At 38.1% G+C, this 27970-nt stretch overlaps 1 protein-coding gene across 1 annotated transcript; it reads right to left on the reverse strand.

Moving 5' to 3' along the window:
- Window positions 1–522: 522 nt before the first annotated feature.
- Window positions 523–27830, reverse strand: LOC137171677 (uncharacterized). The gene is made up of 11 exons (XM_067575737.1): window positions 27549–27830; window positions 25386–26135; window positions 23570–24609; window positions 19188–19385; window positions 16956–17177; window positions 16504–16695; window positions 14873–15089; window positions 8736–11528; window positions 6692–6922; window positions 2348–5251; window positions 523–2285 (listed from the first exon to the last, which is right to left on the reverse strand). The coding sequence occupies exons 1-10, from the start codon at window positions 27718–27720 to the stop codon at window positions 3396–3398; spliced, it is 7671 nt and encodes a 2556-aa protein (XP_067431838.1). The 5' UTR covers window positions 27721–27830; the 3' UTR covers window positions 523–2285; window positions 2348–3395.
- Between the last annotated feature and the right edge of the window lie 140 nt (window positions 27831–27970).

Here is a 27970-nt window from a genome sequence, read left to right on the forward strand (position 1 = left end):
TACGAAAAGATACGTAGGTGGTCTGACAGAGAGAGACAGCTTCTTCTCCCATTTTAATAATCTTATATCAGTTTTTATCACTTTGTTTATCTCTATGGAACTACAACTATGTACATTTATATACACTTGGTTCTGATATCTGACAGCAACCTCTGTACTAAAATAATATTATGCAATGAATGAGTGTTTGTGTGTAAAACAGAGAAGAGAACGGAAGATGAAGAGATAGATAAAGCAGGAGTGAGTGTGCATACCAAGGGAATAGTCAACAGAGGATGTACAAATCCACAGCTGTAATATCAAAGGAGCTGGGCTAAAAATCTTTAGGTTTGTTTTTTGTTTTTTTTAGTGTTTTAGTGTTTTTTGATTATTCTAAAAGATGCTGAAGCCAACATTTCTGCAGGAGAAACACAGTAAATAAATACAAATACAATAAAAAGATATGCACTGACACAAGTATGAGTAAATCTTCATGTCTTTTGTGCAAGCCAAACTGACTTTGACTTTTTGGTTGGTGTTTTTCTTTTGTTTATTTGCTTGTTTATTTGATATGTACAGAAAAAACAACATACAAATATGGATTCTGTTTCATGTGACAATATTTGTTCTAAAAATTGTCCAAGACCAGCCAGTTTGTCCAAATTGAACTGGATATTTAATTTACACTGTGCAATTTTAGTAATAAAGTAAATGTTAATTATCGTGAACAAACTCCAAATATGCGATTTACGCAACTGAGTGCTCCACAATTAAGCTGTTTAAATGTTTGCACAGTAAATTAGCTATCATAACCAATTGCAATTATGATTAAAATGACCACAGTAACAAGCAAAGTTAACTTATATAACAAGCAGAAATTACAAAGTGCTTTACAGGAGGAACAAAAGAGGAAACTAAGATGAAAAAGAGATGCCAAAATACAAAAAAAAAAAAAAAACAACAAATAAGTGTAAATCCCACAAAGTAAAAGTTAAAATAAAATCAGGACAGAAAAGTAACACATTGTTGTTGTTTTTTTAAAAAGATGACTTTTAAATGTTTGTGTATGATATTCATAGGATAAAAAGTATGTATAAACAACGCCTGAAAATATAAAAATGAAATGGTGCAAATGTATAAATAAGGACCACTAGATGGCAGAATAGGAGCATGAATGATTCATTGCTGATGGAAGGTTTCTCTGTAACATGAGACTGATGAAGCAAATTAATCACGTTTCTGTGAAGCTTTGCAGATACCTGAAAGATTTAACCATCATAATTCAGTTGAGGTAGAGACAAATAGTTGAAGGTTCAATTGATCCGAATTTAAACTAAAAAAGAAGCCACATCACCAAATTTTAAATCAAAGGATTGAAATTTGCTATGAGTCTTTGATTGACTAGAGACAGACATCACCCTCTCTGATGCCTGTTAAAGGTCAGTAAGCTTTGTAAAAACAGCAGTAAAGCAGGTCTATATTCTCAATTATGATTATTAGTGAAACAATTTAAATGCTTATTTGTCATCATTAAAAGAACCTTTTTAATTATGTATGTGTATTTGAGTTCTAATGTTATGGTCAAAACTGTAAAAACTTGCTATCAAAAGAGATCAAATTGAGTTGTCTGTCTGTAGGGTGTGAAGGCAAATCACTGCATTAATATGTACTAATGCTTATGTGAACTTATGAAGGTTAAAAGTGCTTAGTGACAATTAATGAAACCATGTTTGTGTATAGCATGAACAGTATGTTCCTATGCAAAAGAGGAACAAATAACATCTGTTCAGGCTGAAGGATTTCCTGTCATGTCTGTTTGGGTCTAACTGCATGTAGATAAGTCAAAACAACTCATAAAGGATGGTGGGAAAGAGATAAAGGAGTATTTACCCCAGTCTTCGGGGTTCATTGCTCTGCAGCAGCTTGTATGTCTGTGTCGAGTGTGCCAAACTCAAAGCATTAAATAAAGGGTGAAAATACTGTAGTCAGGTGCTCCAAACAGCCCCCTAAGACCCAGGAAGTCTACCACCCCTGAGGAATGTTCGTAAATGACTCCCAGGGTGAGAAGAGACTGCCTGTCAGGATTATAGACTACAGTTAGAATGATATGGCTTCTAAAATTAAATATCAGGGGTTGACAGGTGAACACAAGAGCTTGTATCAGGATATGATGTCTTTGGATTGCAAGCACCAGTTACCTTTTTTCTAAAATCTAAAGGTTTGCTTGACAAAAGTTGGTAGCACTTTCAATAATGTACGTAATTCTGAAGCATTTATTGTAACCTTCTGTTCAAACATCCATCCATCTATTCTCTGGACCACTTCCCCTGTTCAGGGTAGTCAAGCATGAGTATTTGTATTTCATCACTTAGCAAATTAACAGCATAAAAATCATAATCATAATAATACACTTGTCAAACATCAACCAAAACAAAAATGTCCTCTGCCACTACAAATATATATATATATATATATATATTCACATTAAATACCAATAAAACACAACACACAGGCAGCTGGCAACAAAATAAAGCAGAAAGCTTTACATGAAGGAGCTTAAATTGTCACATATTCCCATTTACCAAACCATATCAGTTAGAGACAAATAACAAATGAATTTAAATGTTAACTTACAGTTAGTTGGAGGTACAATCATTTATCCAAATGTAAAATAATGGATTGAAATTAGCCATGAGCCTCAACTTAACTGACAGGTCTTTAAAAATAAAAACTATACAACAGCTAAGAAAAACAAGTTTTCTGATTTTGTTAAAGGTCAATCATGTATGTAAAAACAGAAGTAAAAGATGTAAAAGAAAGTGAATAAGAATGTTTAAATGTGTGACTTTACCTCAAATTTACGTGTATGGTCAAAATTACGAATTGGGGCTTACTTTAATAGTTGTTGTACATTTTCTCTAGTAATTTTAGAAAAAAACAAATCAAATTGTGGTGTCTCTGTCGGTGGAGTGTGAGTTGTGGTGCAACATGTGAACACAAACTGTTGTAACAGAAACTCCAGAAAGAGTGACCCTTTTATTGAACATGCACTGGCTGTGTAATTATGTTTTTTTTTTTTTTTTACGATTCTAGATGTCATTTACTCCAAAGAAATGATACTGATTCTGAAGCATTTAATGTTACCATGTTGTTCATGGAGAAAGTTTTTGAGTCCAAATATACCCCAGAGAGGAGATGCCACTGGGTCCAACAGCAGATCTGCCTCCACAGATGGATTTCCACAAGGCTTGTCCTTTCATCACTTCCCAGTCAATGTTTATGAGTCTACATCGTATACCTATGGTTCAGGGGCCTGATTTATGAAACAAGTGCAACAGGTCAGACAGCCATTTCCACAGCAGTGAGTCCTAGAAAGGAAAACCAAACTTCCAAGACATGAGCTCCGAAAGCTCTGGTTAACATTTGATCTCCTTTTCATTAAAAGCACAGTTATCGTTCTTTTTAGAACTGCTACTCTGTAAATTACGTGTGTGAATGGTCATGTGAATTTTCACTTTTGTGCTGCTTACGAACCCTTTTCCACACTCACTGCATTTATATGGTCTCTCGCCGGTATGAATCCTAATGTGTGTTTTCAAATCAGTTTGTTGACGAAAACTGTGTCCACACGTGTTACATTTAAATGGCTTTTCACCTGTGTGGGTTCTGATGTGCTTTTTCAGTGTCGTGCTGAGCGTGAATCTTTTCCTACATCGAGGGCATTTATAGGGCTTCTCACCCGTGTGCACTCGACGGTGATTTTTAAAAGACGAGGAATCTGTGAACTCCTTCCCGCAGTCGCCGCAGGTGTAAGGCTTCTCACCTGTGTGAATTCTCTTGTGCTTCGTCAAATTTGCGCCGCAGCTGAATTTTTTCCCACAGGTCTCGCAAGCGTACGGCTTCTCACCTGTGTGAGTCCTCATGTGTCTAGTAACGGCGGTCACCTGGGCGAACCTTTTCCCACAAGTGTTGCACTTGAAAGGCTTTTCGCCAGTGTGGGTTTTCAGGTGTCGTTTCAAGGTTGACTTCTGGATGAACGTCCTTCCGCAGTAGCTGCATTTATAAGGCTTTTCACCCGTGTGGATTCTCATGTGAACTTTCAAGTTTTTCGTGTAAGAAAAGGTTTTACCGCACTCTTCGCACTTGTAAGGTTTGTTTTCTGGGTCTGGCTCAGTAGTGCCACTGGCTCTCGAGTTCCCATAGTCATGTTTCGCCTTTTGCTTTGGTGTAGGACTTGCAGTTGATGTGGCGCTCCCGCTGTTACATTTATTCTTTGATTTTGTCTCAATATTTGAAGCTGATCTCTCATCTCTATCCTTACTGTTCTTCTTTGGTTTTGGCTCAGTATTGGTAGTTGATGTGTTACCAGATTTCTTTGGTTTTGGATCAGTATTTGTAGTCGATGTTGTGCTTTCAGTGTTACATTTATTCTTTGGTTTTGGCTCAGTACTAAAAGCTGATCTTGCATCCACATGCTTACTTTTCTTCTTTGGTTGTGGCTCAATATCTGATGTGCTCCGAGCATCATCTTTCTTCCTCGGTTTTTGCTCAGTACTCGTAGTTGATGATGTGTTACTAGATTTCTTTGGTTTTGGCTCAATATTTGCAGTTGATGTTGTGCTTTCTGCATCACTTTCTTTCTTCTTTGGTTTTGGGTCTGTCTTTGTAGTTGATCTGCTCCCACTGTTACATTTATTGTTTGGTTTTGGCTCAATATTTGAAGCTGATCTTGCATCCCCGTGCTTACGCTTTGTCTTTGGTTTTGGATCAGTATTTGTAGTTGATCTTGTGTTTCCCACATTGCGTTTCTTCTTTGGTTTTGGCTCAGTCTCTGTAGTTGATGTTGCAATTGCATGGTTTTCAGTCCTGTGGTGTTGGTTATCTTCTATATGGGAGGAGTCAGATGGATGCTGATCAGTGTTTGGCTCTGATACTGCAGAGTTTGTAAAGTCAGATTCAGATCTAACCCATTTAATACAGATTTTCTCAAGAGGATCTTCCACTGCTGCAGTCCGCCGAGCTTTGTCAGCATCTGAAAGCAAAAACTTGTCACTGTGTTCAGTTTGATCTGAAGCAGAGTTCAACTTCGCAGTATCATTTTCCTGCTCCAGTGCCAGCTGCTCCCCCTCCTGACTGGTGCAAGGTTCCTCCTGTTCCACTTTCATCTGTGGAGGCTGTGGGCCCTCTCGGCCCAGACTGGAGTTCCTCCCCTGGTTTCTGAGCTGCTGGTCAGCAAGAATCTCCTGCTTACAGACATGTTGCTGTGGGAGCTCTGGATAGAAGAGCAGAAGAACAAGAAATGGACATTAAAGATGTGTTTCTCCCTTGTGAGGCACTGTGCTGTATATCAAGGAACATACTATAAAAATAACTCTTGTTATAAGTCAGTATTTCACTCCTGTGACAATATAAACATTCAGGAGTCTTTAGTCAGGTCAACAAATCAGAAGTAGAACATGAAAGGAAGTCAAAGCAGCTCAACTATAACTTAAAATTCTTTCTTGTGAAATTCATCTGTTTTAAAATGAGTGCTATACACTAAATGTTTATTGATTAGCTGTCTGACATTTGATGATGGTTGATATATCACTGTCTATTGTAGTTTACAGGTACATGTGTCATAAATTGAAGGACACTATGGTTGCTATAAATAGCCATACCCATGCATAATAGTAATGCTTAAGGATGGTTGCTCTGGAGGACCTTGTTAGTGTGACACACTGTGACACAAACCAGTGTGGCAACTAATTGACTGGGCTTCTTTGCTGTATTTTTCATTAGCAGATCTATAGATCGCAGTAGAGGTTGTGTCTGTTTGTTATTCATTGTAGAGGTGGAAATTTACAAAACAATAAACAAGTTCAACTACAAGTATTTAGAGCTGCAGCAATTAGGCAATTTATCAATTAACTGTTCCACAAAGAATTAATCTGCACCCGTTTTTGATAATCAGTGAATTTTAATGAAAATTTTCAAGCAAAAATGACAAAAATTCACTGGACTTTCTGCTTTTCTTTGTCATATAAAGTGAATGTCTTTTATCAAACAAATCAAGACATTTGAACTCATCACTTTGAGCTGTGAGATATCATAACATTTTTCACTATTTTGTTATGATACCTAAATAATTAATCGATCAGTGGAGAAAATAATCTGCAGATTATTATATGGATTGGATATGAAAATGGAATTGTTATTATTACTGCTTTCTGTTATTATTTCTACTTCATCTGAATGGAAATACTTTCTGTTCTACCAAAACTGCTATCTATTTATCAAGCTACATCTAAGACAGGAAATTCTGCAAATTCCCCTGTGGGGACAAATAACGTGTTTTGAATTGAAGTGATAATGACGGAAGAAGAAAAAGATATGTCAACTTCAGAAATGTGACGTTAGATTAACTGGCCTCCTTCTTTGCTGTATTTTTCATTGACAAGTTTAAAGACGTGATATTCATTATAGCAAAAAACATAGTGACCGTTTGAACTTGTGTCATCGACAATAAAAAAGACAGTAACTGTGCCACATTTTAAACGATTTTTAAAATATGAAATCAAGTTAGGCTATTAGAAAAGTCAGCAAGGAGGTCAGAGGTCGATAAAATACACAAATATCCGAGAGGCGTACGTTCACGTGTCAAATATTGGACTTTACCTATCCGTTAGTCATAAAAAGCTACAAGTAGGCCTAATAAAATCATTTTACTGACCTGTCCTGTGCAGCCTTATCTCTGGCTTCAAAAGGATATCCAACAGTCTGCGTTGACGAGAGATCTCCTCCTCATACACAACTATAGTCTGCTCACATACTCCTAATATTTCCTCCGCAGCAGCAGTTAGTCTCCCGTTGATTAACTTCTTCAAAACCGCAGACATTTTCAATAAAGTAAGGACTGAATTTGTGTCGATGTTAATAAAAGACAGTGTGCAGTTGTTCGTTTAACTGAGCGGAAACACTGCTTCCTGCCCACGCTCTTCACAGTTTATCTATAGATCAGACATAACCTTACGAAATCGAAAGAGGGCAGGTCTCATAATCCGGATCTGACAAGTCCTGCAGAAAGCGCATTTGAGGCGAAATTATAAGAGTAAGTTTTTCTACCTTTTGCAAATGACTCACGGTGTATTTCTGTCCATCAGTTCTCCAGAAAGTAAATTAATAGGAAGTTTTGGCTTGTTTATGGTAGGGTTTGTATAAAATACAGCTGCAAGCATCAACACTGAAATTACATTATAGATTTATTATAGCTCGATGAGATAAAACATTCACAGAACATTAGTTTGTTTCTACAGAACAAATGTGCGGCATCTGCAGATTGCAAAAATAGGTTGCACTATAAAAAACAAACTCAGTTCCCAAAAGTCAACGCATTAAAAGGCATTTAGACAACAATCTCCCAAGTACAATCAATAACACAAACTCTGATGTAAAAATATAATACACGTTAATTATGTCCACCATTTTTGTGTATTTAAACAACTGTCATGAAACTTTTGCAAGGCACAAAACGGGATTTGGCTGTTATGTACGTCATCTGATTTGATTGTCCATTTGGGTCTGCAGAACTGTTTTCACCAGTTTCAAGATGCCTCATGAAAATTTTAAAAATATTTACAGGTTTTTGGCAATTTCTCAATAATATTTATTCCACACAACAATTTACAGATTCTGAGAACTGAATCCAAGACCGCCTCAGGAACAACAGAGGGGCAACCCTGCAAGATCCTTCAAGATCTCTGAAGCAATCAGATTACCCTTTTTTTCTAGTCTGAACAAGATTTCCATCATTCTCAGTCACTGAGTTACCATGGTGATACTGAGCCACCATTACAACCGCCAAAAGCCAGGAATCAGGGTCGTTCAGATACATATAAAAGCTGAAGCAGGTTTTACTTCTGTCGCCACACAATGTGATGGCCAATCAAATACATGCAAGCGCACATTTTGTAATGAAACCAGCATAAATCTACAGTTTACACAGAAGATGAAATGATAGTCAATGTTTGCAGAGTTATAGAATCTTTTCTCACAAAAACAAAAACCTTTGTGCAATGTTTCTTCATCTGATAAGCCTTCAAACTCTTATCTACTACTACAATGATCATTTCTGGATTGTATTTCATCTACTTAACAGTACCTCAAGCCACAAGCTTTTAACACAGAGACATTTTTAATCCAGAGCTAGTTTGTTCATACACTAAACTCAGTTACTGCAGCTAATATGACATCTTTTAAAATTACAAGCACAAAGTAACTTCCTTAAAAAATTTTAGGTATCTGTAGCATGGGCGTAGGTTTAGTTTTGACTTTGGTAGGAACTTTTTTTTTTTGTCAGACGGCCAAAATAATTGTATATGTGTACTTGCTCTATTATCACTCTTTTCTTTCATAGGCACATGTGCACACACACATACACACAGACATAAAGAGCCTGACTCTGCAAAATGTTTACTGAATATACATAAATATAACATATCATCAGGTCAAGTATCCCCAATATCCTGCTCTTTCACTCTTTATAATAATAGCGCACTTGTTTGCGGAAAACCCACAAACCTGGCAGGTAAAATGGATAGGTAAAAATATTGTTAGGGACAATGCAGCAACGCCTTGATATTGGTGGGTACATGTCCCTACCGTCCATACCTAAATCTACGCCCATGACCGGTCCAGTAGCACATCTACCTCAGTGTAATACATTCAATTTTATAAGTATGCTGTATCATATGGAGACATTTTTTAAGCAGTGGAGCTCTCTGCAGCCTTTATGTGGACATTTTTGTGCTTGTTGAGTTTTGTCCAGGTGGAGAACTTTTCTCCGCAAGTACTGCATTGATACGGTTTTTCCCCAGTATGTGTCCTAATGTGTTCTGTCAAGTCTGTTTTGTAACTAAACATCTTCTCACATATGTTGCACTTATACGGCTTTTCACCGGTGTGCGTTCTGACGTGCCTTTTCAAAGTCGTCCTGGTGGCAAATCTTCTCTTGCACCAGGAACACTTGAAAGGCTTCTCCCCCGTGTGCACTCGCCGGTGATTCTTGAAAGACGAAGAATCCGCGAACTCCTTCCCGCAGTCGCTGCAGGTGTAAGGCTTCTCCCCTGTGTGAATCCTCATGTGTTTTTTCATATTCACGCATGAGCTGAAGTTTTTCCCACAAGTGCTGCAAGTGTACGGCTTTTCCCCGGTGTGAACTCTGACATGCAGGTCGTGATTATAACGCCGGTTGAATCCTTTTCCGCAAACATCGCATTTGAAAGGCTTCTCGACAGAGTGAATTACCATGTGTTTATTCAAATCCCAACTCTCCCTGAACATTGTGCCACATGTTTCGCATTTAAAAGTCTTTTCAACAGTGTGGGATTTCATGTGAAATTTGTAGTTTTTGAAATTAGTCATTACTTTGCCGCACATGTCACACTTGTACGGATTATCATCATCTTGTGTATTTCCAGTTGATGTTCTGTTCCCATTTTTCTTTTTCGATTTTGGTTCAGTACCTTCATTTGATGTTGTGCTCCCATTGCTCCGTTGACCACTTGACGTTTTTCTAGTTGATGCTGTACTGTCAGCCCTACGTCTCTTATTTGGTCTCTGGTCGGTGCTCCCATTTGATGTTGCGCTCCCATCGTTAAGTCTCTTACGTGATGTTGGCTCTTTACTTTTTGTGGACATTGTGTTTCCATCGTCGGGTTTCCTATTTGGTGTTTGCTTAGTACTTCCATTTGATGTTCTTGTCTCATCGTTACATTTCTTATTTGGTGTTCGTTTAGTCTTTGAAGTTGTTGCTTTCTCATCATTGGGTTTCTTATTTAGTGTTGGCTCAGTATTTCCAGTTGAGGTCATGTTCTCATTGTCATGTTTCTTATTTGGAGCTGGCTTTGGCTTGTCACCTCTACTTGATGTGGCCTTCTCATTTGGTGTTGGCGCACTATTTCCTTTTGGTGTTGTGCTCTTATCAATATGTTTCTTATTTGGTGTTGGTTCAGTACTTTTACTTGATGTTGTGTTCTCAATATCATCTTTCTTCTTTGGTGTTGTCTTGGTGTCTCTACCTGATGTGGCCTTCTCATTTGGGGTTGGCTCACTATTTCCATTTGGTGTTGTGTTCTTATTGATATGTTTCTTATTTGATGTTGGTTCAGTACTTTTACTTAATGTTGTGTTCTCAACATTACGTGTCTTTTTCGGTGTCGGCTCTGTACTTCCAGTTGAAGTTGTTTTCCCATCATTGGGTTTCTTATTTGTTGTTGGCTTGTTACATCTACCTCTTGATGTATTCTCATTTGGTCTTGGATCACTATTTCCATTTTCTGGTGTGTTTTCATCATTGTGTTTCTTATTTGATGTTGGCTCAGCGCTTTTGGTTGATGTTGTATTCTCAACATTGGGTGTCTTTTTCGGTGTTGGCTTGGTACCTCTAGTGGATGTTGTGTTAAGTTTTTTGCTTGGTGTTGTTTCAGTACTTTTAGTTGATGTTGTATTCTCCCCATTACGTTCCTGATTTGGTGTTAGCTCAGTACCAGTTGTGGTTGATGTTTTATTCCCATCAAGACATTTCTTATTTGGCGTTGGCTCACTATTTCCATTTGATGTTGCATTCTCATCATTGCATCTCATTTGTGGTGTTGACTCAGTTCTTGTAGCTGATGTTTTTCCATCATTGGGTTTCTCATTTGGTGTTGGCTCAGTACCTGAATTTGATACTGTGGTCCCATTGGCACCCACATTTTGTGGTGCAGTCTCGATACCTCTGGTTGATGTTGGGTTCTCATCGTTACCTTTATTGTTTGGTGTTGGCTCACTAATTCCAGTTGATGTTGTGGTCTCACTGTTACTTTTCTCATTAGGTTTTAGCTCAGTAGTACTGGTCGGTGTTGTGTTCTCGATGTTACATTTCCTGTTTGATGTAGGCTCACTACTTCTAGCCGATGTTGTGGTTTGATTGTTTCTGGTTAGTGTTGTTTTCTTATCGTTTGGTTTCTTATTTGGTGTTGGCTCAGTACATTCATTTGAAGTTGTGTTCCCATCTTTGCTCTTCTTGTTTAGTGTTTGCTCAGTACTCGTAGCTGTCATGTTCTCATCACAGCTTTTTTTATTTTGTGTTGACTGAATACGTCCAGTTGGCGTTGCACTTCCATGGTTATGAGTTATGTGATCTTGGCTCTCAGCTACACGAGAGCTGTGAGAGAGGAGCTGATGGTCACTGTTTGGTTCTGATCCTGCAGAACTCTCCCTGTCAGATCCTGATCCCAGATCTTTGTTTGATCGAGGATCTTTCTTCGCTGCACTCTGAGTTTGGTCAGGATCCAAAGGCTGAGTCTGATCACTGCGGACACCTCCCTCATGAGTCAACTTAGAGGCATCAGTCTCCTGTTGCAGTGATGCCTGCTGTTGTTTCTGACTGATGCTCACTTCCTCGTGTTCATGTTTAACCTGTGGGGGATCTTGTTGGACCAGACTGGCGTTTGTCTCCCGGTTACTGCGTTGCGGCTGCTGGTCCAGGAGAACCTCCTCCTCCTTATGGACAGATGTCTGTGGGAGCTCTAAAGGGAAGGACAAAAGAATGTAATAATGATGAAGTGCTGTACATATAACCAATATCTAACAGGTGTGATAACTGCTCAAGGAATCTGTAATGAACCACAATCTAGAATTAATTAGTCTGGAACCACAAGAGCTCCCCTACTAGATTTTAAGAAATTGCAGTGAATGTGAATGTATGAGTGTACTACAATATACCCCAGAGCCAAAATCTGTATTTATGAGGTAATATAGTCCTAACTGCACAGTTATTTTGGACAGATGATATATAAATTGTATAAACTGTGCAGTGGTGATCGTATATTGCCACATAATGGTATCTGGTTAAACCTGTAATGAGGTGAACATTTAAAGCAAGTCTGTTTGTTGCACACCTTTTTCTTTTGCACTTTTGTTGTAAAAATAATTTTCAGACTCCACAAAAGTTGTTTAAAGAAAAATTAAAGTATTTTTATAGTGTAAAAATGTCTGACAGCTTCTTTAGTGTTGTTTTCATTTTTGCTAAACTTAATGTCTAAAATAAATGTTACAACCACCACTGAATTTCAGATAGGGCAAGGAAGAAGGGGTGAATAATATCTTCTTCTGGATATATCAATGGCTAGAAAAGCCCCTGTTCCAACACACAGGTTTACTGGATATGATTGGATAACTGAGTAAAATCTACAAACATCTCAAAATTGGAACATATACTTATGTGCTAGAGATGTGCTAAGACTTTTTCAAGGCTTCCATTTACCCAGATAACTCAGTTAACATGGGAATTGACATTGATCCATGCAGTGTAGATGAAGGTCAGTGGTCTAAGTAAAAAGGTGGACATCTCTTGAATATATATGTGGATACTGCAGCTCAACCCTAGTGAGAAAACGTTACATTAAACAAAACCTTACGTCACACAGACACCTGGTCCTATTTTTAAGCAATATTTATCAGCCTTTGTAAAACAATTTCCATCATAAGCACGAAAGTTAATTATTGACCCTGGAAATAAAAGTTTACCAAAACAATTAAAACTCAAGGTCAACTTGCTATTTTTTATCCAAGAGCTTTTGACTGTATAACACCCATCAGCAGGTTAAACAAAGTGCTGTGGTTGAAATCATAATATTATTGAGCTGGCATGTGAACATGCAAACTCAACCTGCGGATTAAGGTGGAGACACTGTATCACACAGCTTTTTTTTAAACTGTGTGATACAGTTAAAAAAGCTCCGGAAAAAGCTTGATTAGGGATTGCTGTGTCAAACTCTTTTTGTGTTATTACTTGTTTTGTTTTCAAGAGCCAAAAGGCTTAGTAAATTGATAGAAAATTATCTGACAGCAGTTTAGATGAATGATCAATTGTTACTGTTACTTTTAAAGCAAAAATCCAGTTGTTCCAGTTTCTTATACATGAATATTTGCTGGTTTTCTTATTCCTATATGATAACAAATTGAATATGATCAGGATTTGGACTGTTGGTTGGACAAATTAGAGGATGTTATCTTGAGCCCTGGAAAATTGTGATGGGCATTTTCACTCATTTCTGAAATTGTATAAACCGATTAACAGATAAGCAGATTAATCAATAATGAAAAATAGCCTAATCATTAGTTCCAGCCATGTTGTTTTCATTAATTCAGAAAACTGTTTAGTTGTTAGTAAAGGGTCGTTAGACCTCAAGGATACATGCAGTGAGTTTTGTTGGGTAACACTGAATGTGAACATAACTTTTGATGGTTTGATATAATATGACGTGATATATTTATGGATTACAGACAAAAAACAAAAATCCAAGGAATAACATGTTGAAAGTGAAAATGCATATTTTGGATATATTTACCAGAAAACTCCACAGGGCACCTTTACCTAAGAGTACAGAAGTATCATCAGTAAAATGTAATTAAGTATCAACAGTAAAAGTTACTTGTTCGGTCAAAAAATTACCCTTTTTTCATTTAAATTAAACCACCTGAGAATTTTAGAGGGGAAATGAAACATGAAAATAAGCTCAAACTGCTTTAAGGGGTCATAGGGCAAAAGTTTGAGACTACTGGTTTAATCATTAATAATACATTTAAAGTCCCACTCCACTCAAAAATGCATTTTCCTCTTGGATGTTAACTTTGAGGTTCACTCTGCAGAATGATAGCCTATATTTACAGAGTTTGTCACTAGAAGGATGTTTTCACATTTATCTGCTGAAAGTGGAAAATATCTCAACTGCAGTTTGCTCACCTTAAATCTCAGTTTACGATGTTTACCTACGAGCATGATTTGTGAGATCACAACTATTTTGGAGCCAGTAATGGCCCAGTATGCAATTTACAACCAATCTTACAAACAATCTTGAAGCCTCACAGTGCACATACACTGAGGATGAATTTACAGTGAAGCACTAGCACTGTAGGGCTGCAACTAGCAATTATTTTCATTATTGATTAATCTGTCAGTCATTTTCTCGATTCATCGATCAGTTGCTGGGTCTGTAAAATGTCAGAAAATGGTGAAAAATCACTGTTTCCCAAAACTCAAGATGCAACCTCAAATGTCTTGTTTTGTCCTGACCAACAGTCCACAAACCAAAGATATTTAAGAAGCAGGAATCAGAGAAAAAGTTGCAGATTAATTGATCGTTTAGTTAACTAATTAGTGCAGCTCTACAGCAGTTAAACTTTTAAGATAAAAAAAATGCATATTCATAGATTCTTGATTTTTGAATGAGGGAGAAGGAGTAAATGTAGTTTTAAAAATTAATTAAGAACAAGTTAGTTTAATTTTTTTTGGTGGAAAAACCATATTAGACACACATTATTATTCAAAGAGGAACATTTTTATAGATCTTAAAACATATCTTGAGGAGATATTTACATCTATCTGATAAATATAGCTAGTAAATTAAAATAAAGTAGCATAGAATAGAAACTGTACTTGAGTAAATATACTTAATTACACCACTATTGTTGACAGAGAATAGTTCACCATGGCAACAGTAGATAAGGTATACAACCCTTCAATGAATAGCCTATGTGACCGAAGTACAGTCGCCACTTCCGCATGTAAGTTGCCGTCACGTGTAGCTTGTATGGAAATACTATTCAATCTAAAATAAGTATACGAAAGTTTAAGCCAACTAATGTGGACAGATCTAATTTACGTATCAACCTACCATGCTCGACTATAATCAATCCCAGCATTGTTGTAGAAACCAAATCCACACGTGTCAAACCGGTCTGTCTGAATGTAAGGCGATGCTCAACTGAAATGATCGTGTGTGTGTGTGTGTGTGTGTGTGCACCAATTCCGTCGACAGTTTGACAGAGAATATGCGTCAAAAGCAAAGCATTTTGAGATTTAACCAACCTGCCCTGTGTAGCCTTAACTGAGGTGTCAAAACGGTGTCCAACAGTCTGCGTTGACGAACGATTTCTTCCTCGTAATCTTCTATCTTCCTCTCAAAGGCTCCAAGTATTTCCTGCGCAGCCGCCGTCAGTCGATCACAGACAAACTTTCTCATACTCATGACTGACGACATTTTTGTTAGAATGAAATCTGATGAAATCTGCGATACTTTTTCTTGCTAAAACTTCAGCAAACTCTTGAAGTTCACCGGACTGAACGCGCATACGCTGGTTCGCTGTTTACTTCCGCATTAGACGTTGTAAAGAACCTCTACGCTCATACTGCCACTTACTGTCCGGAGTGCGTGGTCTCGTTAGTACCCTGCTGCAGGTTATCTACTTTCATCAGAATCAGAATCATCTTTATTGGCCAAGTATGCTCACGAATACAAGGAATTTCACTCTGGTTTATAGTCTCTCGATGTACGTACACAAAATAACAACATAACAATCTTTAGAAAGATACACAAGGAAGGACTATATGAGCGACAGATGAAACCGTCCCTGCGAGCTGTAAACAGGACGTAGATGGTGCAAAGAAGTGAAGAGTGCACGAGTGCTGAGATAGATATTAAATGGCTAATAAAAATGACATGTTACTTTATTAATATACATATAATAGGTGGTTATGTGCAGTATATACAGCCTGTTCAAATATACAGTAATGAATTAAATGTAGGATATTGCACTAAAATAAATATATATAATTTGTAGGTGCAGTGGGTATTATAGTGTTGTAGCTTTACTGTAGAGTGTCTGAATTAACTGTTCATGAGTGTGACAACAAAGGGGAAGAAACTGTTCCTGTGTCTGGTGGTTTTGGTCAACAGTGGTCTGTAGCGCCTACAGGGGGGAGGGGATGGTTGGAACAGGTTATGTCCAGGGTGTGAGGGGTCTTCAGTGATTTTCCCTGCTCAGGAGGTGTACAGGTTGTGGTTGGTGGGCAAGTCAGCTCTGATAATCTTTTCTGCAGACCTGAATATCCCTTGTAGTCTGTTCCTGTCCAGACAGTGATGGATGTGCAGAGAACAGACTCAATAACTGCAGTGTAAAACTGGATCAGCAGCCCTTGAGGCAGGTTATGTGGTAGAGACAGATGTCCCCAACAATCAGTTATGCTAGTAACTGTGCAACATGTTAGTAACTGTGCAAAGATAACATTTATGTCAATAAGAGACAGCTCCCAGGGGAATTTGGTAGGGGATGATAAGTAATGTCACATTTTGATTTTCTGTGTGCAATGATTGAAGGCCACTAGGCCATGTGTATTATGAGAAATGTGAAATGCCAACAATTGATACATGTAAGAGAAGTTTGAGACACCTTTTTTTTTTTAGATGAATCATGTCTGGATTATTACCAAAGTGTCAAGGTTAAGTGAGGTGGAGTTTAGAAAATAAGCTCCGCATTAGGAGGGGTTATGAGAGGTATATGATATAATGTTTTATGATTTTGCATTAGGCTCTTTATCCCGGGATCAAAGCCTTGGTTTGCTTTGTATTGCTCTTTATGTAAAGTAAACCTATTCACATTGAACTCTACCAGCTTCCAGTGTATTTCTTTGAGTCTTTCTCTTATAAGTTTTGAGTTTACTTCCTGAGCTGGCACAGGAAGTACATCCTCTGCTGGGCCTTTTTGATGTTGTTGTTTGATGTTGATGTTGGACTCCCATTTCAGGTCCTGGTAGATTGTAGATCCCAGAAACCTGAAGCATTCCATAGCTGACACAGTGGTGTTGAGTATGGTGAGGAGGGGGGCAGTTATGAGAGCTCCTCCTGAAGTCCACTGTAATCTCCACAGTTTTGAGCATGTTCAGCTCCAGGTTTTTGTGACTGCACCACAGGGCCAGCTGTTCAACCCAGACTCATCACTGTCTCAGGTAAGGCATATGATTGTTGTGTCATCTGCAAATTTAAGGAGTTGAACAGATGGGTCTCCTGAGGTGCAGTCATTGGTTTAGAGGGAGAAGAGCAGTGGGGAGAGCACATATCCTTGAGGGACACCAGTGCTGTCTTGGTGCCGGATGTGATTTCTCCCAGCCTCACCTGTTGCTTCCTGTCTGTCAAGAAGTTTGTGATCCACTGACAGGTGGAGGCGGGCACAGTGAGCTGGGTGAGTTTGATGAGGAGGATATCTGGGATAATGGTGTTGAATGCTGAGCCAAAGTCCACAAACAGGATCCTGGCGCATGTCCTTGGGGAATTGGGGTGTTGCAGGATGTAGTGCAGGATGTTGACTACATCATCCACTGACAGGTCTGACAGGTTCTATTTTAATCTATTGAGTAAACACAACCCTTATACAACCCTGATTCTCATGAAATATCTCTTACAACCCTATACTTTCTACCAAGTTCCATTTTTAATTATTTTTTTGTTTATCTTCATAGCACTGTGATTAGTCTATCAACTAGGGCTGCAACTAACAATCATTGAAATTAACTATGAGTTCATTATGATTAAATTTTTGTCTATAAGATGTCAGAAAATTGCAGAAACTCCCCTTTTCATTTTCCTGAGGCCAAGAGTGCATCTTCATATTCCTTGTTTTATCAAAATCACTGTCCAAAACTTTCAGCTTACTAATGCATCACATCTGAGAATGAAAAACAGCAAATCCTCATATTTCAGATGCTGAAACTTGTATTTGCTTGAAAACTGACTGAAATCATTTAGTATCAAAAAAGTTGCTGGTGAATTTTCTGTCAAACAATAATTAATACTCTGTAATAATCTGTCTTGTTAAAAAAGTATTTGATTTGTAAAACTCCATGTCGATCAGAGTATTTAGACATCTTTCAAAATAGAGATAATGAAGTATTTTGGAGTGTGGCTGTCTCTTCTTAGTGAAGGTAAATTTTTGACCATTCGCTCTAGATGTTATGTAAATCAGGCAATTAATGATTTTTTTAAATCATCCACTTTGTTTGTGTAAGTTTTATTTTTATATCTAGATGTCAGAAAATAGTGATTTATATCAATCACAGTTTTCCCAGAGCCCAGGGAACAGAGTCCAGTCTTCACTTCTCTCACAAGTAGCATTTGACCCAAAGATATTCAACTTTGCAATGGTATAAACAGAGAAAAGCAGTAAATCTAAGGTAAAGGCAATTTAAGAAATGAAACAAATACCAAAGAAAAAATAGTTATTATTATAGTTATAGTTATAATATTGAGAATATAAGAGGGGCAGAGGTATTCAAACCTGAAGCATGACACATTTTGAAGTATAAAATGCAAATTATCTCGCCAAATATAACCAAGACCTCTGAATAAATTTTTCAGCAATTCAAACTGTAAATAAGGATTTAAACAAAATGGCCAGCAATTAAAAGAATTAATCAATTGTGTCAACAGTTGACATTAATTATCTGTAGAGTGACTAATCATTTAATTCCCAAACTTCACCTGTTTCCTCAGGGCTGAGCCACTCTTAAACTCTCCTTTAAGGCTGCACTTGCAAGTCTCTATGGGTCCAAATATATAATCTCAGGATCACGCTTACAGGCAGAGCTCTCCCCAAATGCTGCAGCTATAAGGCTTCTCATCTGTGTGCAATCAGACATGCTTGACCAAAGCTAAGCTTGTAGAAAACACCCTTTACAGAAAACACAGCTGTACGGCTTCTCACCAGTGTGACTTCTCATGTGAATCTGCAGATGTTCTAACCGCCGGAAACTCTTCCAACATCTGCTGCAAGCGTACGGCTTCTCAGCTGAGTGGGTTATCATGTGTTGCTTGAGGTAACGTTTCAAGCTGAATCCTTTTCCACAAACTGTGCAACTGAAAGGCTTCTCAGCAGTGTGAGTCCTCAGGTGAACTTTCAGTTGTGAATACAAATAAAAGTCTTTACTGCAGCTGTTGCACTCAAAAGGTTTGTCATTTAGTTTGGGCTGAGAATTACTAGTCGATACTGTGTTTTCCAGGCTGTGTGTTCTGTGCCGTTGGTCATTCTGCTCCGTATTTATATTAGGCTAAATGTTTCTAGTTGATGTTGAGGTGCCTTCATATTTTTTCTTTGGCTTTCTTGTGTCACTTTCATGATTCAGTGATTCTGATGATATTATGTATTACATAAAAGGTGTGAAAGAGGAACTGATGGTCACTGTTTGGTTCAACTTCTCCAAAGCCCTCTCTGTCAGATTCAGATCTTATCCTTTCAGTTGAAATGTTGTCTGCATTTTGATCACAATTAAAAAGCAGAGTCCAGTCTTCATTGTGATCTCCTCTCTCACAAGTAGGTTTTGATGTAACAAAATCATCCTCCTAGATCAGCACCAGCTGCTCTCCCTCCTGACTGTTGCAGAGTTCCTCCTGTTCCTCTTTAATCTGTGGAGGCTCTGGGTCCTCTTGGTCCAGACTGGAGTTCCTCTTCTGGTTACAGAGCTGCTGGTCAGTGTGAACCTCCTCTTCCTTACAGACATGTTGCTGTGGTAGCTCTGACGGGAAGGACAAAGGAAGCACGGTCAGTGGTGGCTTTGCATGCAAATTCACATTTAAAGTAATCAAATTACTTTTCAGTACCATGAGCTGTGCTCCACTGTCATGTATTAAAACAAACAAAACTATGAAACAGTATAAAACAAAACCTTTAATAACAGACTTTGTTAAGACACATTCATTTGTACAACATAATTCTGTAGAACAATGACACAACATCATCAGTTTGCATCATAAGTGTTGTGCATAATCTCTTAAATTCATAAAACCTGATAATAAGACCGAATTACCATTTCCTCTCACTTCATGATTCTATCTGGTTCATTAAAAAAAACAATTAATCTCTGATGTGGGTAGAGATTCAGAGGTCTTTTTAAGCAACTACCTAGTTTTTACATATTTTGGCTGATTAGATGTCTGCACAGGTTGAAGTTGGTTGGATCTATGCTGGAATTACAGGAGATGATGTTTAAAAATAAAACTCTCTGGCCAGGTCCCTGTTGTCTTACATGAAAGAATTTATTCTGGATCCAGGAAGCAAAGTATACACTCAAATAGGAAACATGCAGAATGCTTAGCATTCACAGTGAATCTTCACACTTCATACAGACTTTCAACCCCCTAATCTCACTGTCTCAGGGTTGTCCACCAATACAAGAAGATTCCTTGCAAGGACACATCTTATCTTTCGGGTGGGCCCGAATTATGAGCAGAGACTAAGCTTTTCAGTACACAACTTCAGCAGCTCAGTAAATTTCCACCACAGGAGGTCATCTAACTCAGAGGTTTTCAAAGTGGGAGGTGGACCTCCCCAGGGGGGCTCCAAACAGGTTCAGGGGAGGCTCAGTGTATGGAAGTGAAAGGATATTACATTAGTTATCAAAAGGAGATAGAGTAGAATAGCCTAAATGTGTGTGATTTGGTTAAAGAGATAGTTCAGAGATATAGTAGCTTTGGGGAATTTTACTGTTTTTCCAGCTTTCCCAGAGTCAGAAACAAATAAATGCCTTCTGACAGACCTTTTTTATGTATTTGTTGTAGTCTGAAGTATGTCAAACAGTAATATTAGGCTATCTTGGCTCAATTTTTGAGCATCTATGGGATCAAATAATATAATCATGATCCTATATGCATCCAGGAATTGAGCAAAACAAAGCAAGTAAACTAAGGGGTTTGGAGCTTTTTTCTCAGTTTTGTCTGAGGGGAGGCCCACAGTCTCAGACTTTGAACCAATGAGAAGAATGATAAAGATGTAACTTGTTATGCCCAAACAGTTGCAACACAACTAAAAGCAGAGATGCCTTTAACCTGAACCACACCTCAGCCCTAAACCTGGGAGGAAACAGGCATCTTTACAGCTATCTGGTTACTAATGGTGTCACAGAATAATCTGTCAAATGTGCATCCTCAAACTGACTTCATTCTGGTGCTAGGTCATGAATGTGTATATAATGTGAATATAATGTTTTCTTCGCGAGCTGGCAGGTAGATGGTACTGATAGATGGTACATGGAACTGTTCATACATTCATGAGCAGGGACAATACAACTGATTTCCTGTGGGATTTTCAGACTGAAAGTGTGGTTTCTACACATTTACAAACAATGCTGCCAGTCTGAACATCTACACAACACACAGGTACATAATATTCTGTACAATGCCTCTCTTCATGCACAAGTGACTTGTTTTTTAACTGAAAAGTCATGCCAGGCCTTCAAATTCAGTCATTCTGCACAGTGAAGGTTGAAGAATAAAGCAAACACTTCAGTCACTTATTGCAATGCTGAACAGGAGATGAGCAAAGTAAGGAAGCCCAGAGAGGCAGGTGAGAAAAAAAATTCTGGTGATCCTTTTTCTAAGTCTGAAAAAAGGTCAGGATCACTTTCTTCTTTGTTGTTGTAATACTCATTTCGGCCACAAAATGCTGTAGTGCACTAATACCCCATGTTCTCAATAGTACTAAAAGCATTCTTGATTTCCTCCAGGTGAGTTTTAATTTCTCCATGCACTCTCAACACAAGGTACATACATTGCGTGTTAGCAAGTTTGTAACATCACTCTCTGCACCCTACTTTGAGAACCAGTGACTTAGACCAATCTAAATCACCCAGGTCAGTCAGCTCATTTTTTGTTTGTTTATTCCAGAGGGAAGCCCAACATTTGACTTGTGGGTCCAACAATTCATAACATAAGATAACTTGCTAACAAACAATATATGTAACTTGTGTTTAGAGTGCATGGAGAAATTAAAACTCACCTGGAAGAAATCATGAATGCTTTTAGTCCTTTTCAGAACATGGAGTAGTCATGCACTTCAACCTCTTGTGGCCGAAATGAGTATTACAACAAACACTTAAAAAAATGATTCTGACAAAAAAAAAAATCACCTGGCAAAACTTTTTTTCCCATCCGTTTCACTCTGGCAAAACAAGGGGGAGAAAACAATTTAGATCAGACTTTGGATCACCAGAGTTTTTTTTCTCACTTGCCTCTCGGCGCCTCTATAGGAAACAGAATACAGTTTTTAAAGTTTTTTTTTTCCTTGTAGGTAAATGTTTAAGATGAAGTGTCCATAGGCAATGAAAGGGAATTTTTGACCAAATTAAACACTGGCTATAATTCTATGCACTTATTGTTGTGTGGCTCATGCTTGAAAATATGCTATTATCATCAGGCTTGTATTGTAAATAAATGCAGTATTCAACAAGATGAAAAATACTAAGTATATCCCAAAAGCTCGTTCAATAAGATCAGGTATTTTGAAGTAAGCAAAACTTAAACGCAAAGATAAAAAAGCTAATTAATTTTATTTAAATTAGACCTCAAGACCATACAGATTAACAGATATTAACAGTGTATCAGGTGGAGTGTGTACACTTCAAGCTCTCACTGTAGTTAGAGATGCACCAATTCACTTTTTTTCAGTTCATATCTGATTTCAATACCTGAATTTCAATATATGCTGATACCGATACCAGAGCTCTTTTTTCTTAAATGTTATTATTATCATTATTATTGTTGTTGTTGGTATTATGTGTAAGGTTATATGAGGTTGTAGTAAACCATACAGCACCTATTAAAAGAGCAAAACAAATACAAAAATGCATTAAATTTAAATGCATACCAAAGCAAAATTTGCTATGCATGTGGAGTGTTACTTTAAAGAAAAATCCAGTAATTTGTACTGGAGAGTTGTGCTGACCCAAAACAGCATTCAGGCAGAAATTGAGGTTAAAAACAAATGAATTTATTATAAGCTAAAACACAAGCTAAGGACAGATTTAAAACACAGGTTAAAAGTCTAGGTCTCTAAGAATTAATAAAACATCACTAAAGTAAATAAAAATAGTCTAGTGTCCAATCCATCTGAGGGCAGCATGCGGGTGGTCTCCAGTCCCTGGCGGCCTCGCGCCGTCTCCAACTGGCGAATACAGAGGGTGAAAACAATCAACAGACTTATCTGTCTCAGTCCTCTTCTGCTTCAAAAGCTCAGATGGTGTAATGTATAGTCCAGCTATATTAGCTAAAAGGGGTGAGCCAGTAATTTGTTAACTAAATACACTGCAACCAAAACAAACCAAATATCCATGCAAATAAATCAAATGTATCAAACAAAAAGCAGAAGGAAATAACAAACACAAAAAAAAGGCTCTTTCCTATTCAGTATATAGCTTCTCTCAATTTCTCTGGTGCCTTTGGAGTTACTTTATGGACCCGTGCCACCTCCTCACGTTCAATAGTTCAAAAGCAACAATGAAAGCGGGATTTAACTGGAGGAGAGGTGAAGTGCACAATCATCCCTCCACTTTCCCACAAAGCGTGTCCCTCCATCTTGCAGCAGCCTGCGAGTGCAGTGTGGCGTGTGTGCTGAGCTTGTCTCCTCACTATGCCTCACTCGCAGCTCTTGCGGGGTGTCAGCTCTTCTCCCGGTTTTTACGCTCTCCTAAATTGACGACCAGGCCGTAGGCTGGCGACTTCCTTTCATTCTTAGGTTGTGCTCCTTCCACACCGAGTCTTTTCTACACTGCTCTGTCACAGTGTCCGTGAGCTCTGCTTCTCTCCCGGCCAGCCAAAACATCAGACTACGCGATTTGGATTGGTACCTGGATCGGTAACATCAATCCAATATCCGCTGATTGAATTATGTTAGTATTGGCACCCGATACCGATATCGGATCGGATCGTTCCCAACTCTTACTGTAGTCTGAAAGGAAATTTCAACTTTGTTGTTTCTCCCTTGCATGTATCCTATTGTGTAACGTCAGTCCTGTGTTATGAGCAAAAGTCTTCCCACAAGTGTTGCATTTATACGGCTTTTCCCCTGTGTGGACTCTGGTGTGTATTTTCAACGTTTTGCTGATAGCAAATCTTTTCCCACACCAAATACATTTATAAGGCTTCTCCCCCGTGTGCACTCGGACATGATTCGTGAGAGATGAGTGGTAAGAAAACTCCTTCTCACAATGGACACAACTGTACGGCTTCTCGCCTGTGTGAGTTCGGTTGTGCCTCCTCAGGTCTGCGGGGCGGCTGAAGCTTTTCCCGCAGGTGGAGCAGGTGTGCGGCTTTTCATCAGAGTGAGTTTTCATATGATTGATGCGGTTTGACTGACAATTGAACTCCTTTCCACAAACTTTGCACATAAAGGGCCTTGCTCCTGTGTGAGTTATTATGTGGTTCCTAAGCAGAGCCTTCTGAGTGAATCCTTTCCCACAAGTGTCACATTTGAAACGCTTTTCACCAGTGTGAGTCCTTAAGTGAATCTTTAACTTCAAGAAATCATGGAACTCTTCAGTGCAAAAGAGACATTTGAAGAGTTTGTTCTCTGGTATTGTATCAGTATTTGCATTCTCATGATTGCCTCTTTCGTGGTCTTGGTTCTTAGCTGTGTCAGAGTTGGGAGAAAGATGGTGGTCACTGTTTAGTTCTGATGAGTCCTCTCTGTCAGATTCAGATTTCATTACTATAACTGAGATGTTGGTCAGAGTCTCTTTCTCCTCTGTACTTTGAGTTTTGTCAAGATTCAGAAGCAAAGTCTGATCTGCAGTATAGTCATTTCTCTCACAAGAAGGCCTTAATGTATCATCCTCTTGCTTTAGTACAAGCTGTTCTCCCTCCTGACTGGTGCAGAGTTCCTCCTGTTCCCCTTTAATCTGTAGAGGCTCTGGGTCTTCTTGGTCCAGACTGGAGTTCCTTTTCTGGGTACAGAGCTGCTGGTCTGGGAGAAGCTCCTCATTACAGCCAGACGACTGTGAGATCTCTGAGAGAAACAACAGAAAAAAGCACAGTACAAGTGTTAGTATATTATATTATCAGGTTATAAATATTATAAATTAAATTAATATGTAATCAGCAATTTAATTTTGCAGCTATTCAAGGTGGAGCTTATCATAACTACTGGGTAGTTCAATATATCACATTGAACGTGTTGAACATAGGTTTTGTATGATAAATGTGAACTGTATGACTGCTACTAACAAAACATTTTAATTATGAGAACATGTGATCATCTACAGCCACATAGAATGAGAATTTTATGGTAAATACACTAATAATGCTAAAAATGACTAGGGCTGCAACTAAGGATTATTTTGATTGTTGATTAATGTACAAAATTATTTCCTTAATTAATTGATAAATCACTGATCTATAATATGTCAACAACAAAAAAAATCAAGGAAAAAGTCCAAGGTGACATCTTAAAATGTTTTGTTTTCTCTGAATAGTTCACGACTCCAGTATGTTCATTTTACAATTATATTAAACAGATAAAAGGAGTAAATCTTTACATTTAAAAAGCTGGAACCTGAGAACTGGTTGTCTGTTGAGCAACTAATCATTTCACTCCTTAACTTCATGTGTTTCTTCAGGATTGAGCCACTTGAACTCTTTTCCTTTGAGGCTGCACTGGAAAGTCTCTCGTCTCACAGAAAAAGCTCTTGCCAAATGCTGCAGTTATAAGGATTATCTGTATGCTGAGCTTGTAAAAAGAAAAAAACACCTTCTCACAGTAAACACAGCTGTAAGTCTTCTCACCTGTGTGACGTGTCATGTGAATCTGCAGATGCTGTGAACGCCGGAAACTCTTCCGACATCTGCTGCAAGCGTACGGCTTCTCAGCTGAGTGGGTTATCATGTGTTGCGTGAGGTAACGTTTCAGGCTGAATCTCTTTCCACAGACTATGCAACTGAAAGGCTTCTCAGCAGTGTGGGTCCTCAGGTGAACTTCTAGTTGTGTATACAAATAAAAGTCTTTACTGCAGCTGTTGCACTTGAAAGGTTTGTCATTCTGCTGCTTAATTATATTTGGTTTAACGCTTCTAGTTGATGTTGAGGTGCCCTCACATTTTTTCTTTGGCTTTGTTGCATTTCCATAGGTGTAACTTTCATGATCTTGGTTATTTCCCACGTAAGAGGTGTGAAAGATGAGCTGATGGTCAGTGGTTGGTTCAGATACTCTACAGCTCTCTCTGTCAGATTCAGATCTTATCCTTTTAGTTGAAATGTTGTCTGAAGGCTCTTTCTCTGCTTCACTTTGATCACAACTCAAAACTAGAGTCCAGTCACTGTGATCACTTAAGTAATTAGGACTTGACTTTAAGAAATCAGTCTCCTGCTTCAGTACCAGCTGCTCTCCCTCCAGACTGGTGCAGAGCTCCTCCTCCTGTTCCTCTTTAATCTGTGGAGGTTCTGGGTCCTCTTGGTCCAGACTGGAGTTCCTCTCCTGGTTACAGAGCTGCTGGTCAGCGAGAACCCCCTCCTTACAGACATGTTGCTGTAGGAGCTCTGGAGGGGAGGACAAAGGAAGCACCGTTAATGTGGTGGTAGGAGAAAGGTATGTGCTTGTAGGACTCTGTAATATGAATAAATATCAATATCATCAATATAAAAATATTAATAAGATACTTTTTCAAATATTGATATATCAATAATCAATATGGTAAATATATGCAATGTTACAATTAAAGTAATCAAATCAATGTCCAGCGCCATGAACTGTGTCCCACTGTTACGTATAACAATGAACAAAACTATAAAAATTTTATAAAACAAAACCTTTAATAACACACTTTGTTAAGAAACGTGAATTTGGACAACTGAATTTTGTAAAGAACAAAACGAAAAAAGATGCAGCATCAGTTATCAGTTTACACTATTGTAACTGTTGTACTGTGTGTATTTGTGATATGTTGTTGTGTGCTTGTGTTCATACAATGACGTTAATGCAACCAGCTGACACTGTCGCTGTCTTTAAATCTCATCTTAAAACTCACTTTTACAGGAGGCTTTTCTTAACTGATAGACCACACTTCTCTAGTCATGAGCTGTTTGTTTTATTTCCTTCATTGAGAGTTCTCTCTTTTACGTGTGTATGTATTGTTTTTATCATGATATACAATACTTACTATATATACAATATGTACTATATACTACAAATATTTTTTTTTCTACCTCTTGCAGTTATCCTTGATGCTTATGTTTTGAGAATTTCCTGACTTTGGAAAGCAATTTGTGCTTATTGCTTTAAAAGTGCTCTATAAATAAAATTATCATTATGATGTTTCACACTGCATAAAAAAATTCCAATAGCTAAGCTGTGCAGTTATTGAAATTAACTGAATTGAATATGATCAGAATACAGTACCAGTGAGAGTTACAAAGCCATAACATTTAATGTTGGCCACGCCTTTGTAAGACCTGATAATCAGACTCAAATGCCATTTTTTCTCACTTCATGATTACATTTGATTCACTCTCTCTCTCACTCACACACAGACACACACGCGAAGAAACAGTAAATCTGTGATGTGGGTGGTCTGGAACAAGGCTACTGTACTGAACTACTGTTCTTCTACAGATACCACCATATAAGCAACTAGATAAGAAGAATGAAAGATGTATCTTGTCACACCCAAACAGGCGCAACAAAACCAACAAGAGGATTAGAGAAGAGTCAATAGAGCAATCTGTACAAGCGCATGCAGTCCCAAGAGGTCTGATCCGTCAAAATAAGAGAAAACACCTCGGGGGGCGTAAATTACATGTAATTTAGGAGTAATTTACCCTTCTAAACCCAACCTCGTGTCTGCCAATATAACGTCGGTCTAAATGAATCCTTATCAGACTGCTAGTTAATATGTAACTGTTGGAAACAGTATTCATTATTAGTCTTGCGATGAACATTGAGATTGTTCACACCTGTCCTGTGCAGCTTTATCTGCGGCTGCAAGACGACATCCAGCAGTCTGCGCTGACGGTTGAGCTCCTCCTCATACACTGAAACAGTTTGTGCAAAGACTCCTAATATTTCTTCAGCAGCAGCGGTTAGTCGCTCGTTGATTAAATGTCTCAAACGCTCCACTGCAGACATTTCTACTGTTTGAAATAATAAATCACTCGAACTAAGCTAACTTTGCTGTTTTTTGCTTATCGTTCGTAGGGACTACCAGCTCCATAGCAACAACACAGTGACTTCCGGTCTAATCTTCTTCTTCGGTACATGAAGCTCATGAATATTCATACCAAACTGTATTTGAAAGAATACCAAATCAAAGACTGTGTGTATAGATAGATAGTTTAATAAATACCAAATCTATAGAAATGCTAGAATGTATTTTATA

The sequence above is a fragment of the Thunnus thynnus genome, chromosome 2 (assembly GCF_963924715.1).
Source record: "Thunnus thynnus chromosome 2, fThuThy2.1, whole genome shotgun sequence".
NCBI lineage: Eukaryota > Metazoa > Chordata > Actinopteri > Scombriformes > Scombridae > Thunnus > Thunnus thynnus.